This window comes from Nomascus leucogenys, chromosome 22a, assembly GCF_006542625.1.
Source record: "Nomascus leucogenys isolate Asia chromosome 22a, Asia_NLE_v1, whole genome shotgun sequence".
Taxonomy (NCBI): domain Eukaryota; kingdom Metazoa; phylum Chordata; class Mammalia; order Primates; family Hylobatidae; genus Nomascus; species Nomascus leucogenys.
In genome coordinates, this window is record NC_044402.1 from 16,592,576 (window position 1) to 16,608,036 (window position 15,461).

Below are 15,461 nucleotides of genomic sequence, written 5' to 3' on the forward strand. Positions count from 1 at the left end.
TTCAGTTAAAGAGATTTCATCATCCCATAAGACCCCCTCAGGTGTGAGCGGGCGGGGGGCGGGGAGGGGAGAGAGCTGGAGAAACAAAACACATTAGCCCTGTGGAAAATCACACGATTTCTAAGAAAGTAATGGTTATGATTCTTAGGCTTTCTCTATGGGAAGTGTTTCATTGTCATTGTTTTGTTAGTTCGGTCAGCTCAGAGGTGCTGAAGGCAGTCCTTACATTTTTGCAGCAGGTATATATTGCAGTGTGGATTGAACCAGGGGCTTCCTACTGGCCTTGTATTCTTAGTTTGTTAAAGCAAATGGCCTCTCCGAGTCACTTCCAGCTGAAACTAAATCCGAGAGGAAGGGGAATGAACATGGTTAGAAACCACACCAGGAACCCACAGAATACCCACACCAGGCTTGATGGATTGCTGTGAAACAGACCTTGCAGGGACCCATCAGGACAGGCCATGGCTTTCTGGAGGCAATAGTATATTCTCCCAGCCTTACTAAGGCTGTTAGCTGCCCCTAAGGTCTTTGGAGTAGATGCCCCATTTGGTAGGTGTTCCTTGGAGTCCGTAGCTCTGGCAGCCACAAGTCACAAAGGGAGGAGCAAATCAAGGGACATTACAGAGCAGGAACTATGTGGAAACGGATGAAAAACCAAACCAGCCCCTTCCAAGTCTGCAGCCACCCACCCATCGTTTTAAAATGAGTGGACTCAGGCACAGCAAAATGAAAGGAAAGTCAGCAGACCCAGGACTTAAACCCAAGAATCCTCATATCTAGTGCGGTGCTTTTCCCGTCCTGTCCACAGAGGAGAAGTCTCTTCCACAACCAAAGGAACCATCTCAACAGTTTGAGAAACTGAGACTCAGTATTTTTCTTTACCCAAATAGCTGGACTGCTGATTCTGGAAACTGTGTTACCTGTTTGTCTCCCTGCAGCATAATATAACTGTGTGTGTACATTCAAAAGGAGAGGATTTGAAAACATCTTTAAGATGTGTGACCGTTTTCCAGTCTCGTACTACAGAGAAGAGGCAATGTGATAAGACAACTGCATTAAAGATGAAAATTGAAATAGGCTGCTGGGAACCAGTCCAGAGGAGAAGTAACATTTGTTACTGAAGCATGGGCGAAAGAGGAATTTTTTTTAATATGGGATTTGAGATTGGCTCAGTCTGGATGATGGTTGGTCATAACTCTATTCAGCGCCTGTGACAGCATGCTTGATGTGATACTGAATTAACCAGCAACCAATGATTTGGTTCCTGAATTAGGATGCTGAATTAGGTACTGATGGGAGGACCCTCCCCATCCAAAAATTTAAAGGGTGGCACTTCCTTGTTCTCTTGTAACCCCCTGTCTCACTTCATTCCCCTGAGATACAACGTGAAGCACTCCTGCCAAGTGGGTCTTCGTTCCTAGAAAGAGTTCCTGGCCAAAATGCCTTTCTCTTTTCTTTTGCTGATAAACTGGGTTGGACCATCTAGGGAAGATCCTACAAAGCCAATCCACTGCTCCCCTCCTAGAGATCTTGTCCTGGGCCCTTTACCCTCCTAGAGATCTTGTCCTGGGCCCTTTACCCTTCACAATCAGCTATGCCTCTGAAGCAGAAGCCCCCGCTGTCCACCAAAGAGCTACCCAGTCCCCTGAAATACTTCCAGCCACAAAGCTCCAATGTGTTTGGTCCAAAGCATCCTACCACGATAGCGTGCCTGCATCAGAAAGTTCCTCTGCTATCTAAAGAGGTAAACCACCAGTAGTCTCTCTTGACCACAGAAAATTTAGACTTTTTTATAGAGACCCAGAGTGTGCTGATGAGAAGTAGCACATTACCTAAGGTAGAGAGCGGGAGTGAGCCCCAGAGAGAGGCACAGGAGGAAGAGAGTGGGGCAGCACTGCGTCTTCATAGGAAGGGGTGGGGTAGAGAGATCAAAGGGAGGGGTGTTTGGGGTGAGGGGACTGGGAGAAGTGTGCAGAGGCAGTGCCCTTAGGTGCCCAGAATCTGTAGGTTGGAGTACCGTGCTGAGCACAAGTTATATAATCAGCTCAAACACTTTCTTTCTACCTTCTGGTAGTTTGCAATCTAAAGGAAAGGGAATGCCTGTACAAACAGTGCAGTGTGTTTTTATGCACAAAAATCTCACTGTAGAAAAACTTTTGAAAGCATATACTAATATAAAAGGCTGACGAAATAAGTGAAAAAAATTTTAAGTTGCAGGAAACTATTTTCCATATAAAGCTATTTTTAAAAAAATAGATTTGCGTGCATGAGTACGTATATGTATGTGTGTGTCTTAGTATTTCAATGAATATATACATATATGCTTATTTTCACATAGATAATTTCTGGACATATATATAAGAAAATATGATTTTGAAAGTAAGCCTATAGGGAAGGCATTTATCTCTCAAATTATATCCATCTAGTGTACTTTTTTTACAGTGAGCACACATTACTTTCATGACTTTTTAAAAAAAGGGAAAAACTTAAGTATTTTAATAATAGATAAGAGTAAGCATTATAGTATCTCTTCTCTTTGGAGAGGAGAGACAGGAGGTTGTTGGCTCTGAAGACAGAAGCACTCACAGGGTGTCAGGGTGTGACAAGGAGAAAGCATATGAGATGTTCTAGCAGAGAGTCCAGGACACTTTTCCATAGAAGGATGTCAGACTCATTAGGCTGCTTGGTGTTCACCCCAGGAGCCAAAGAGGGTCCTCCTGGCATTGATCTACAGTGCTAGGTCTGTGCTTAACCAGCTTGCTAGATAAGGAAAGAGGTCTGAGCGATTACTTCTATTTTTGTTTGCCTGTAAATCTGGATATTGAACCAAGAAAGTGTTATATCTAGTACACTCACAAATGAAAACACAAAAGATGACACTTGGGAAATCTTTGCAATTTTAGGGTAGGCTAAGATTTCTTAGAACACAAAAGACACTAAGCTATAAAAGAACAAAATGGTAAACTGGACTAAATAAAAATTAAAGACTTCTGCTTATTAAAAGACACTCTTAAGAAACTGAATAGTAAACCATGGACTGAGGAAAAAAACATGCATCTCACAGAGGACTTATATTCAGAATATTTTTTAAAATCTTACAACTGAGTAATACTAGTTGAACCACCTAACTAAAAAGTGGGTAAAAGACTTTAACAGACTTTTCATGTAAGATACGAATGGCCATCAAGCACGTGAAAAGATGCTCAAGGTTATTTGTCATTGGGGAAATACAAATGAAAACCACAGTGAAATATCACTATGTATCCCCTAGATGGCTAACTTTTTTAAAGGTTGACAATTTGAAGTAGTGGCAAAAAAATATGGAGCAACTGGAACTCTCCTAGGTGGTACACCCTCTTTGGAAAACAATGTAGCAATTCTCTATAAAGCTAAACATACATTTACCAGCAATTTTCCAAGAGAAATGAAAACACAGGTTCAAAAAAGACTGGTATAAAAGTTCACAGCAGCTTTTTTATCATATCCCAAACTGGAAACAATCCAGTGTCAACCTACCGGTGAATGGATTGCAGTATTTCCGTTCAGTGACTACTACTCAGTGACAGCCATAAGGAATGAACTATTGACACCACGTCTTTGATGTATAACAAGGCAAATTAGTGGTTGTCCAGATCAGGGGTAGGTATGTCTGCCAAGGGGTGCAAGTAAACTTTGGGGTGATGGAAGTCTGTATCTTGGCTATGCTCTTTATCTTGATTATGGTGGTAATGGTGGTGTCAGAACTCATAAAACTCTACACTTAAAATGGGCACATGTTCTTGTATGTAAATCATCCCTCAATAAAGTTAATTTTTGAAAGGATGGCACTCACTGTATTCCCCTGGGGAAGGGCTGGCACTGTAGTATGCCAGTGTGCATAAACATTTTACATTTTCTCCTATCATTTGCAGTTCTTGCATTTGCCAATTCGCTTACCAAGATGTCAAGAGAGGAGAATCCCAAGCCTTGCTCTCTGCTCCGTTCTGCCCATAGGGCTACTTATTCAGGAACTGATCCTTTCGTCAGGGAGAGTGGGGCTGTAGGAATGCATTATGAATGAGATCATGTGAAGGCTGGGGGTTGCACCTGCCCCAAATGCCCAGAGACCTGCACGAGTTCCATGATGGCATCAGAATTTTTATCTGTAGAGGCATCAGGCATGGCACATCTGGTTTGAAGGAAAGACGGGGGAACACGTCCCTTAGCATGCTGCTTTTTTTTCAGAGTTTATACGTCTGTTGGGCTTGGCTGGGTGAGGGATGGGGGGGGTCACAGGTGGATGCTCTACAGATCCAAAGCACCCCCCCAAGTGTACCTTGGGAATGCCCCACTTAGGTTCTCCCACATGTGTGATTATTGATGGAATGCTTTTCCTTTAAGGTTTTCTTTCTCTCTTTCTGTTTTCTTTCTTTCACTACGTCTTCTTTTTATTTGTGTCCCTCTACAATTTCCTTTAATGTGTTTTTGAAGAATACTGAAATGCTTTCTTTAATTTTCTGGCCATATAAATAGGAAAAGACTCCAGACTTCCTCCCTGTGTTTCCTCTTGTTCTGGGCCCAGCAAACCTCCTGGCCACCGAGAAAAACTTTGGGTATGAGTCACCTGCGGAGGCAGGGACCATGTAGCCAGGCCAACCATGGTCACCTGTAGCACTTGCGTTCTCAATAATGGCAGCGACCTTTTGCTTGGCAGGAAAAGATCGTTTTTCTTGGCTACCCCCTGAGAAAGGAAAAGGCCCTTTCTAAAAGGAGGGGCAAGAGGGAAAGGCCTGAGGCCTTAACAGCCCCCCCTTAGGAACTGCTTGTCCCTTGTGACTTGTGAGATGCCAGCAAGAATGCTGGGGCTGTGAGTGCTGCTTCCAGGCAACAGGCCCTGTGGGGGACCAAGGGACCTGGGGCAGTGGGAGCCACAGGGGCAGTGGGAAGAACTTTTAGTTTTTTAGCTGAATGGTTTTATATATAAATATATATTTTTTATATCTTATATATTTTATATATATTAAATATATAAAATTCAACTAATTAATATATAAACTATTATAATAGTGTACATATATTAACTATTATATAATATAAACTATTAACCATTATATATAGTAGTGTATATTAACTATTATATATAATATATATAAACTATATAAGGTTTATATAGTTTATATTATATATTATATAGTTTATATTACATATAACGTATTATATATTATATAATTCATATGTTGTTATAAACTTAGATACAACTATTATAAACTAATATATAGTTTATAATTAACTATTATATGTAATAGTATATATAAACTATAGTTTATATATAATATATAATTTATGTATTATAAACTATTACATACAACTATTATAAGCTGATATTTTGTAGTTTATATATTAACTTATATAAAATAGTCAATATATAAGCTGTACACTGTTACATATAACAATATATATTTTATTAACGATTGTATATAATAGTATGCATAGTTTATTATGTATTTATATAAAAGTACTTAATATATACTATTATATATAATGGTTAATATAATATACCTTAATATATAATATTCATGTACATATTTAATGTGCATTGTAGTTAATATATTAATATATAATATATATTAATATATGTGGGAAATGGTGACTGTTTAAGGTATTTCACCGTTGGAGTTGCCAAATATATAAACTATATATATACTATTATATATAATAGCTAATATAGTATGTATATTATTATATATAATAGTTTATATATATTAGTTGATGATTAATGATTAATTATATTAGCTAATATAATATATATTATGTATAATAGTTTACATATATATATACTAATATCAGTGGGAAATGGTGACTGTTTTAGGAATTTCACCCCTAGAGTTGCCAAATAAGTTAATTTACTTGTTTCTCATATAATGTACTTATTAAAATAAACTTGTAGTCCATTATGGAGTGTAAGTAACAGGCCTCCTGCAGGCAAAATAGAAAAAAAACTCTTAAGAGTCAAGTTCTATTTTTTTTTTTTTTTTTTTTTGAGACCCTGTTTTCGGGAACCGGCATCGTGCATATCATTAATCGCTTGTGGGCCTCTTTTTACCACATCATATTACTCCTTTGGAATTAAACCACACATATAAAGTATGAAAAATGTACTTTTTTAAACATTAAAAAAGTAATTTTCTAGCATAATATCCAAAATAAGGTGCCATGGAGCCATTAGTAGTAAATTGAATTTTTTGGTATGTAATTTGTACAAAAACTGACAAGTGCGAGCCCCTTGTCCCCCATCATTAGTCATTGGGTTTAGCGGACACAGAGGCAGTAATCTGCAAGGGAAGGCATTTTGATGTCGACTTCAATTGCACACTTCATTTATTTGGACAGGGCACAGGCGGCAGCTTCTGTCACGCGGCATCACCGCACTATTAGTGAATTTCGCCCCAGGGCAGCTGGGACGCTGCGCTGGGGCAGATGTTCTTTTCAGCCTATTCAGTGACCATTCTTGGGGGTTGTTTACTGTTGCCATGGTGACCTTCATTTCCATAGCAGCAGAGCTGCTGTTTCTCAGAGGAAAATGAATTTAGTTATAAAAGGATAATATTTTTCTCTGTCTCTATATAACCTGCCATCTGTCAACTGGTAGATCAGTAAGGATTCAGAAACCTATTAAGAATTATAGCAATGGAGTGATGAGTATTTTTTTTACCCATATTAAAGGCAATAATAGAAGTGGAAGCAAACATTGTGCCCTCAACATCAGAACTTTACTTTTTTCTTTATATTTTAAGTGCTTTTTTTTAGTGCCTTCACCACCTCCACACCGCTGTTACAAACACATAACCTCGTGAAACACAATTTACATTCTGCTGACAAATGGAAATGACCAAATGTCTTGTTTGTATCTCACTAGATGCAGGTGTATTTAATGCTTTCTTGATGCTGTGAGCTTTCCCCAGTTCATTAAAGATTCCTATGGCTGAACTTCCTGTCGTCACTGACTGTCGTGCTCCTCACCCCAGGGTAAAAGCTGTGGGGGTGCATAGATCAGCAATTTATCAGGAACATACAGTGCAAATTATAAAATTTACAAAATGAGAAGAGACCATGCTTGTGTGATGAAAAATTTACTAACATGATCCTTAAATCTCATTCTAGGGTAGCTTTTCTTCTTCTCAAATCCCACTGGGAAGAAAGTCGCCTTTGGGATAGCTCATCTAGTTCCTGGATATTTTTTTTTTTCTCTGTTGCATTCATAAACTGTAACTTGCAGGGGGAAAAACACACACACACACCGGCCCCGTTGTAAATAATGTTATTTATTGGTTGATTTTTCCAGATCCTGACATTGATGCTGCCAGTGCCATGATGCTTTTGAATACTCCCCCTGAGATACAAGCAGGTTGTGAGTAGATATTTCTATAGCCTACAGCACCATAGTTTGTGAACTTAACCTTCTCATTTATACACCAGGTCATAGGAAGAACTAATGCTAAAGTAGAACTTCCCTTATAGAATAACTTTAAAAGCTTCATAAGTGCATGATTACATGCATATGCATATAAACATGCAGCCATGCATATGTATGAATGAATGCATAGGTGTGTTTCCAAGATGAGAAAGTTCTCATATAATTTCAGGGCTTAAGACTTGGGGAAAGGGAAACAGATCCTTTAATGAGTCCCAATGGAGAGGCCTTCCTTGTTCCTGCAGATATTGTTCCTGTGAGTTTGTAGCTTCTCCTAGAAGAGGCTACATGGGGTCAACTTAACCCTAATGGATCTGAGCAGTACCCATTTTTAGAAATTTCTTTCTCTTCTGGGACCTCATCGTCAGGCTGCCATTTTGGAGAAGAGTCTAGTGAAATAGGCCTGTTGGAGCCTGGAATATCTTTGAAATGAAACCACTCTACCAGCTTGGACCATTTCTATCCAGCCTCCCAGGCTGCCCCAGATAGCAGGGCAGGGCTGTTTAGCTAAGCAGGACTCCCATCCTCACCTTCTGTTGGCCTTGAACAATGTCAAGTTTGAGACAACATTTCCTTACTGAGACTTCTCTTCTTACCACCTGAGGTTTTTCCCATCTCTGGAGATAGTCTACCATGGTTTTAGAAAGATCTCTTCCCAAGGGATGAAGAGTGACTTCGAACAAAGATATCTGTCCCTTCCTTCTCCCCACTCGAGGTCAGTACCGGCGCCCACATCCCACACCCAGCTAGAACCCTGTTGAACACACAGACAGCTGGTTTACCAGGGTCTGCTCAGCTTGTTGTTAGGACATTGCTGTGTTACAGCCTCTTACTGATGAAACATGGTAGTGAGGAAGTAGTGACATGAAGCAGCAGACGCCACTACAACACCACCGCTTAGGGGCTGGCACTCACCTGTCTCCTTCTTATGGCTAGGCCTTCAGCTCATGTTGGGTTCTGGTTCTCTGAGAGCCACATGGCTTGCTGAGCAGCGGGAAGTCCCTGCCTTTGGAGTGGATGGTACTTCACACAGGAAAACATCCATCCTCAGACCCAAAACAGGTGCCTTTGTTAGTATTGGACTACGTGGAGTTCCAGGCCATCCATCATAGCCCCTCTGCTTGTCCCAGCCTTCCTGACAGCTTTAGGATATTTGACTCCAACCTTATTTGTTCCTATTTTAAAAGACCCAAGAAATTCAGCTGAGCATTCTCAGGGAGACTTATTCCTCTGCCTCGAGCTGCCATTACCTGTTCCGAACAGTCTAGAGTTCTGTTTCTCTCTTTCTAAACTCAGACCTCCAGCCATCGGAATGTTGGACTGCCTACCCCTCTGACCTGCAAACACCACTGCTAAGCAGATGTGTCACTGGCCTCACTCTGTAACTAGCAGTTAACCTGGAGTGTGGTTTTTAAATGATGTTTCATATTTCAGAAAAATATATATGTTTTTAAATTTTTTTTTTTTAAATAAACTTCCATTCTTAGATGGCATTGCAGGAAAAGTACAGACCAGATTGTAATCAAGTTCCAGGCTGAAAAGATTTCTAAAATTAAGTTGCATAACTCAACCCAGTGGAAACATACTGATTTCATCAGAGCCATGTAAGATTCGAGCACCTTCCTTTGCACCCAGCCACTACACAGTGATCATTAGTTTAACAAAAATACTTCCAGCTGGTTGCTGAAGTTCAGAGGGAAAATGGGATTATGGACTTCTGCTAGAAGAGGCTACATGGGGCCAGCTTAAACGTAATGGACCGGAGCAGTACCCATTTTTAGAAATTTCTGTCTCTTCTGGGACCTCATCACCAAGCTGCCATTTTGGAGAAGAGTCTGGTGAAGCAGGCCTGCTGGAGCCTGGAATATCTTTGAAATGAAACCAAGCCAGGCAAGGGGACTGATTGATCATTCACAGATCCTCAGCGTCTTCCGTAAACGTCCATGATTACTGGATTCTTGAGCATAGATAGGAAAGGAAAAAGGTTTCTCCTGATGAGTTGACAAGTGAGTTGTTTTCAGTGTTCGCCTCCCCTCTCTATCTCTGTAACACTCAAACTGTAAATACTTCTTTTTCCAGGGTAGCCACAGTCCTATTTACATTGAAATGCTGAATTTGAGTTTTACAAGCTCAGTGTTCATGTTTTGAAGCTGTAGGCTCATTTTTAGAAGGCTTTTTTTAGAAGGCTATTACTGCTGTGTGAGAAATCCAGCCACAGCCTTCATGAAAGCCCCAGGCCAAGAACGGGGCTCCAAGACAGTGGAAGGAAAGAACCCTGGGTGCCTACAAAGGTCACAGAAGGAGACACTCTTAGGAATAACGGAGTAGTAAATGTGAAGACTGGGCAGAAAGGTAGGGACGCCACCTTTGCATTCAGCGTCCCATCTGACCGCCAGCCCTGGTTCAATGCCCTGGAGGTCAAGGGCAAGCATAGTCAAGGAGCAGGTTGTAAGGACTCCAAGGATTGGAGCAGTACCTTAGCAAGGGAGTGAAGATGCATGGAGCGTCTTCTCTGTGCACTTGGGAAGCCAGCTGGCCCATCCTCCCTATAAACCCAACCAGAGGAATGTATCTGCAGCTTGTGGTTAGCTCTTTCTGGCTTCACTCTTTCTCCATGCCCCCTACCCCCGCCACCTTTCTTTTCATTTTACATTGCATAACGGTATTTGCCTTGGGATTTGAGGCAGTCCTTTGCCTTCTTAAAGGAGAAGCATTACAGACAGAATGATTAGCAGTCATCCCCTGCCCCACTGGCATCACCCAAGGCCTGGAAAAAGTGAGAGGCTATTCCTGTGCAAAAATGGTTAAAGGCAACAGCCAGCCAGCCACAGTGATGGTGTGTGGGCAGCCTATGTAGGGGTGTTTGTGTGCCTGTGTCCCAGTGTGGATATATCCCAGGTCTTCTCTAGGTTGAGGGGTCCTGCCACTGCCCATGAGTGGGGAGCGTGGCTTCGGAGAGCAACACATTTCCTGTCTGCGCAGAGCCTGCCTGTTTTCCCCCGTGGGCTGGTGCTATGGCTGGGCTCTGTTTATAGAGCTTCCTCGTGCGGTGCTATTTATAGCCCCTTGTATAGCCTCTTGGGCTGCTAGATGCCCCTGCTTGCATGGGGGCCACCAACCTAGTCTCTTCTGCTGTTCTGCTCCCAGCAGATAGAGGCTGGCCTGGATGGCTGGAAGGCTTTTCCTTTGTCCTCACCCTTCATAGCCTCTCCGGGTCACCAGATGGCAGCCACTTAGATCTTTTCTCTTCCTCCTACCCTTGCTCAGCATCTGTAAAGCTAGCTCAAGGCCGGCAGACTGGCCACAGTCCAGGGTCTGAAGCTGACTAGGTTGCACAAAGGAAATGGCTCAGATGCTGGTGAGAGCCCTAGGCAGAGCAAGCCTCTTTATCATTGGAGGGTCCATGTTGCCCCAAGGGAGCCCAGCACACGATGTCTTGCTTGGGCTGGAGTCCCTAGGGGTCCCTCCACCTCTCATTTCAGTCTAATGCTTCACTTGCAGTGCAGCAGCAATGTGCACCTAATAAAAACCTCAGGCTACAACATTTTGTCCTCCTGGCAGCATCCGCTGTGCATGTGACATTAGCCCTTTTAGACTTTGCCCGTTTGCAGCATAGGAAACATCCTGCAAAGGAGAGCCACCATGTCTCACGCGCTCTATAGGATGCTGCCTCCAGAACAGTCAGCATGGGACACGGCTGGCTCATTACCCCCTCCCTGGACTTTGGATTATGCTCCAGTCAAATCCATCTGCCTACCCCACCCTCCCCACCCTCAAAATGGCTATGTAGACTCATTCCAGCTTCTAGTATCTCCTTAAGTACCTGCTTTGCAGTTCCCATTTGACAAGCCCCGTGAGTCAGCTTTGACCCCAGTGGAGGACTTGTTAGTCAGGAGAAGCCAGATCTCCATTACTCATCTTCAAAGGCTTATATAATCCCTGGTTGGAAGGTTCCCAGAGACGAACTCTAGATAATAAACAAAACAACAAAATGGAACGAGGGAAAGGGAGGGATTGGGGGAAGGCGTTCCTCCCCCTGCCTGGAACTGGGATGTATGTCAGACACACCAGGCACAGCAGAGGGAAGACAACCAGGAAATAGGCTGTGTCTCCCTGTGCCAGCCCCCTCCCCAGTGTGCTTCCAAGTAAGCAGGTGGAAAGGCCGACTTTAGGAAAGGGAAGGATTAGCGGAATCACCTGCTGCTCAGCTTATGGCCTCTGAGAGAGTTAGCCAGGGCTGCCCTCCAAAGGCAGCGGCAAGAGCTCAGAGGTTAATTTTAGAAGTTGTGAAAAACCAAGGAAGCTAAGCCTCAGGAGGGGAACCGGAGAAGTGCTGAGGGACAATGTGGCATGGAGGAGTTTGTCTTGGACCTTAGACTTTTTTTTTAAGCTTCTCAGGATTGCGTTATCCCATTTAGATCATAGCATCTACAATGAGCAGTGCTGTTCTGTTTGGCTCTCTTCTTATGTGTGAAGGTTGCCTTCTTGCTAGTTAAAACCAGAAAGCTTAAGAGTCCCTCTCTAACTGCAGAGAACATGGTTGATGGCAAGTGTGGGGAAGTGTGATGCCAATGTTCCTCATCCTGAGAGCCTCAGGGGTGGGTATTCTCTCATCTAAAAGATAAATACGTAACTGGCCTAACCTGCAAGGATGATGCTAGAGGCCTGGGCCTTGTCTGGAGAGAGCCACAAATCCGAGGGAGAAGTTGACTTTGAACGTCCAGCCCTTTTGATGTCTTACATAGCTGGAGGCCAGTGCATTTCAGTACATCGGGTGCGTCAGATTGGCTGTAAAGGTTTTGGTCTTTCGGTGTCTTAATATGCTCTGAGGGAAACAGTAAAAGGAAGGGAAAGAGTAGATTTGCTGATAGAGAAAAGGCTGAAGAATAGACTCGTGTTCCCACCGAGCTTCCTAATGTAGAGTAGTGAACTGTGGGCCTCAGAATGCCTTTCTCTAACAGAGCCATTTTAGACTGGCTGTGACTTGTTCTTCAGAAGCCACGTTCCTGACACTTGGGGATGGGGACAGAAAGGAGAAAGACAGGGGTACAGTTAAGTGTCACAGCTGGCTTCTGGCAGCTGGTGAGCAAACACGAACACATCCGCCATCTCTCCATGGAGAGCACTGCCAATGATGAGGACGGAGAAGTGCCAGGGTTGGCAGAGGCAGCATTTAGTTGCAGCTCATTTGAGAACAAGCTGCAGGATTCAGAGGAAGAGCTGAGTCTACATGCCAGAAGTCTTGTGAGGTTCAGGAAATAGCTCAGGGAAAGCCTATTAATGCTGCAAGAGAGCTTTGTCCATGAGATTCTCTTTGAAGTGAATGCTGTTCATTAATCAGGAAGATGTTTTAATAGGTAAATGCAGAGTTAGGAATAACTACAAAAAGCATAATGGGCTGAAAGTATTTCCCCATGTCCGGACCCCATTCAGCCCTATCCTTGTAGATCCTTAGTAAGAGGATGCTGCAGAGGTGATATAGGATGGCAGAAGAATGACGGTGCCGATGACGATGATGAGCTTACATAACGAGCCAGCCACTGAGCTAAGCCGTTGACGTAGCTTATCTTATTTCATCCCCAGAGCAATCCTGCAAGGTATGTTTAAGCCTGCTTCACCAGTGAGGAAATGGAGGCCCAGGAAGGTGAAGGCACGAGGCCAAGGCCACAGAGCCCGTGACGGGGCAAGGCCGAACTGAGGCTGTGTGGCTCAGAGCTCACACTCTTAACCACTGCAGTATACCTCTTCCCTGAGGGTTCCGTGAGACAAGGAACATCCAAAGAACATGGTCTCCAGTAGGAACTTGGTGACGACTGGCTTCCTTTCCTAGTTTTCCTCTCTGCTGGCCATGCCCCTGGTGCTTACAGGTTCTGAGTATTTGGGCAGAGGACTCTGTCATGCCACACTGTCCCCAGGGGTGCTTTTCTTCCTTGATTGGCAGATGGCTTGACGACCATGCCAGGGTTAAGAAGAACTTGCACTCCCTAACTTGGATTTGCTCTGTTCCCATTCCAGGGCTTCCCTCGTCTTTGTCCAACTTTACGTGTTTTGGGTGTTTTTGCTGCAAGGGTGGCTCTGATATGACACGCTATGCACAAGGGGAACAGAAGCACCATAACAGCATCTGTTGCTCTTCCAGCAACTCTGTCACCAGGAAGATGGCTACATTCTTCCCGCGTGGTCTGGTTTCTGTCCCATTCTGTTCCTTATGGGTTTTCAGCTCCTCTGAAGTGGAGAGAGCACAGGCCGCCCCAGGATTCCTCTGTGGATGTTGATCATGTTGATGATGATGATATTGATAACCAACATGCATTTTCCAAATACTCGTGCCTTCATTAATTCAGTTAAGTCTCCAGAGACCCTGGGTAGATATCATTTTTGTCCCCCATCTTACTTACGGAGTTTAAGTAGCTTGCTCAGGGGACATGGTCAGTAATTGACAGAGATGAGATGTAGACCTAGGTTGGTTTGCAGAGCCTGGCTGTCAGCTGCTGTGGCGCAGGGCATTTCTCCGCTGAAAACCCTTTAATGGTTTTCCCAGTACCCATGGGATAAAGTCCAAACACATCTCATTTCTGCTAGGATTGTGTGCTGTACAAAAGCAGCCTTTTAGTTCCTTGAGCACATTGTGCATCATTAAAAAATCACTTCCAGGTCTTTGTATGTGCCATTTTTCTGCCTTTGAACTCCAGTTTAGTTGACACTTCCTACAGGAAGGAAGCCTTCCCAAATACCCCTTAGTTTGGGTTAGGTGTCTCCATCCTTTCTGCCTCTAGGCCCCCTGTCTTAGCATGTACCATAGTATATTTTCATTGCCTCCTTAATTCATTCTCTCTCTCTCTCTCACTCTCTCTCACTCTATCTCCCCCTCCCTCTTGCTTGTAGTTACCTTATATCCCCATCATCTAATACATAGGAAAGTACTTGGCAAAAGCTTTAGTGTCTGTATATGGGAGTGTAATAATTTTTGCTGACATGAATTACAACTGTATTCGAGATTTTAAATATTTAAGTTATTTATCAGCATGGTTCATTATATCAGACTAAGTTGTTGCTCTACTTGAGATCCCTAGTGACGGATATGTTAGATCAGAATTCAACTGAACCTGTGGCAATCTGACCATTTCTAGGAGACTGCCGTACACCACAATTATGGAAACCCTCTCCCACAGTCCCCAAAACAGGCAAACAAAAAGCCTATCATTTTAGACAACACATACAGATTTCATCCAAAGCATCTATCTACAAGAGTTCTGCTGTCTTGTGCATGTCTGTCCTTGAGAATTATTGGTAGTTTTCCTCCTATATTTTCTTCTGGAAGTTTTATAGTTTTAGTTCCTACATTTAGGTGTATGATCCATTTCTAATTTTTATATGTGGTATGAGGTGTAAGGCTCAAGGTTCACTTTTTTCCCAAATGGATCTCTGGTCGTTCTAACACTTGCTTTTCCCTCCTTGCATTATCTCAGTACCCTTGTCAAAAATCAGTTGACCACATGCATGTGAGTCGTTTCCGAGTTCTGTGCTGTTCGATTGGTCTATATGTCTAGACTTAACGCCAGTATGACAGTGTCCTGGTTCCTGTAACTTTATAGGACATCTTGAAAATCAGATAAGATAAATTAGGTAATATAAACTTTAGACATTCTTCCTTATAGAGAATTCATCAACTGTGTAAGACATGATAATTCGCTGCATACCACATTCTAACAGTTCTGTGATTTAAAGATACTTGGTAAGTCTCCTGCCTCAGATAAGGTGGTCTGTTAGCGGAAATCAGGCTGATAATCAGGAATGGTAGGAGCTACTGATCTGGGTCTGCCTGCTCTCACAATTGATTAGGGTAAGTTACGGGGGAGATTATGGAACCCTGGACTCTAATAGTAGTACTGACTTAGGTGAGAGTTTCCATTCTGTCACCCATCTCACCTTTTGTAAGACCTAGTAACAAAGGCCTTACGCAAACCAGGAAAATAAATGGCAAAAATTATTAGCAAGAAGTGCAGAATGC

The 15,461-nt window shown here is 42.9% G+C and overlaps 1 protein-coding gene across 5 annotated transcripts in view; it reads left to right on the forward strand.

The window, feature by feature from the left end:
* The window catches only part of FOXN3 (forkhead box N3), a 461,477-nt gene that overhangs the window by 419,713 nt on the left and 26,303 nt on the right, over window positions 1-15,461 (forward strand). For 3 of the 5 annotated variants that reach the window (XM_012498097.2, XM_030802814.1, XM_030802813.1), the window contains one exon: window positions 7,322-7,387. The exons of 1 other annotated variant lie outside the window; for it this stretch is intronic. In XM_012498097.2, coding sequence (XP_012353551.1) covers window positions 7,322-7,387 — 66 coding nt within the window. The remainder of the gene's footprint in view (window positions 1-7,321; window positions 7,388-15,461) is intronic. One more of the 5 variants, XM_030802815.1, reaches the window with a different exon arrangement.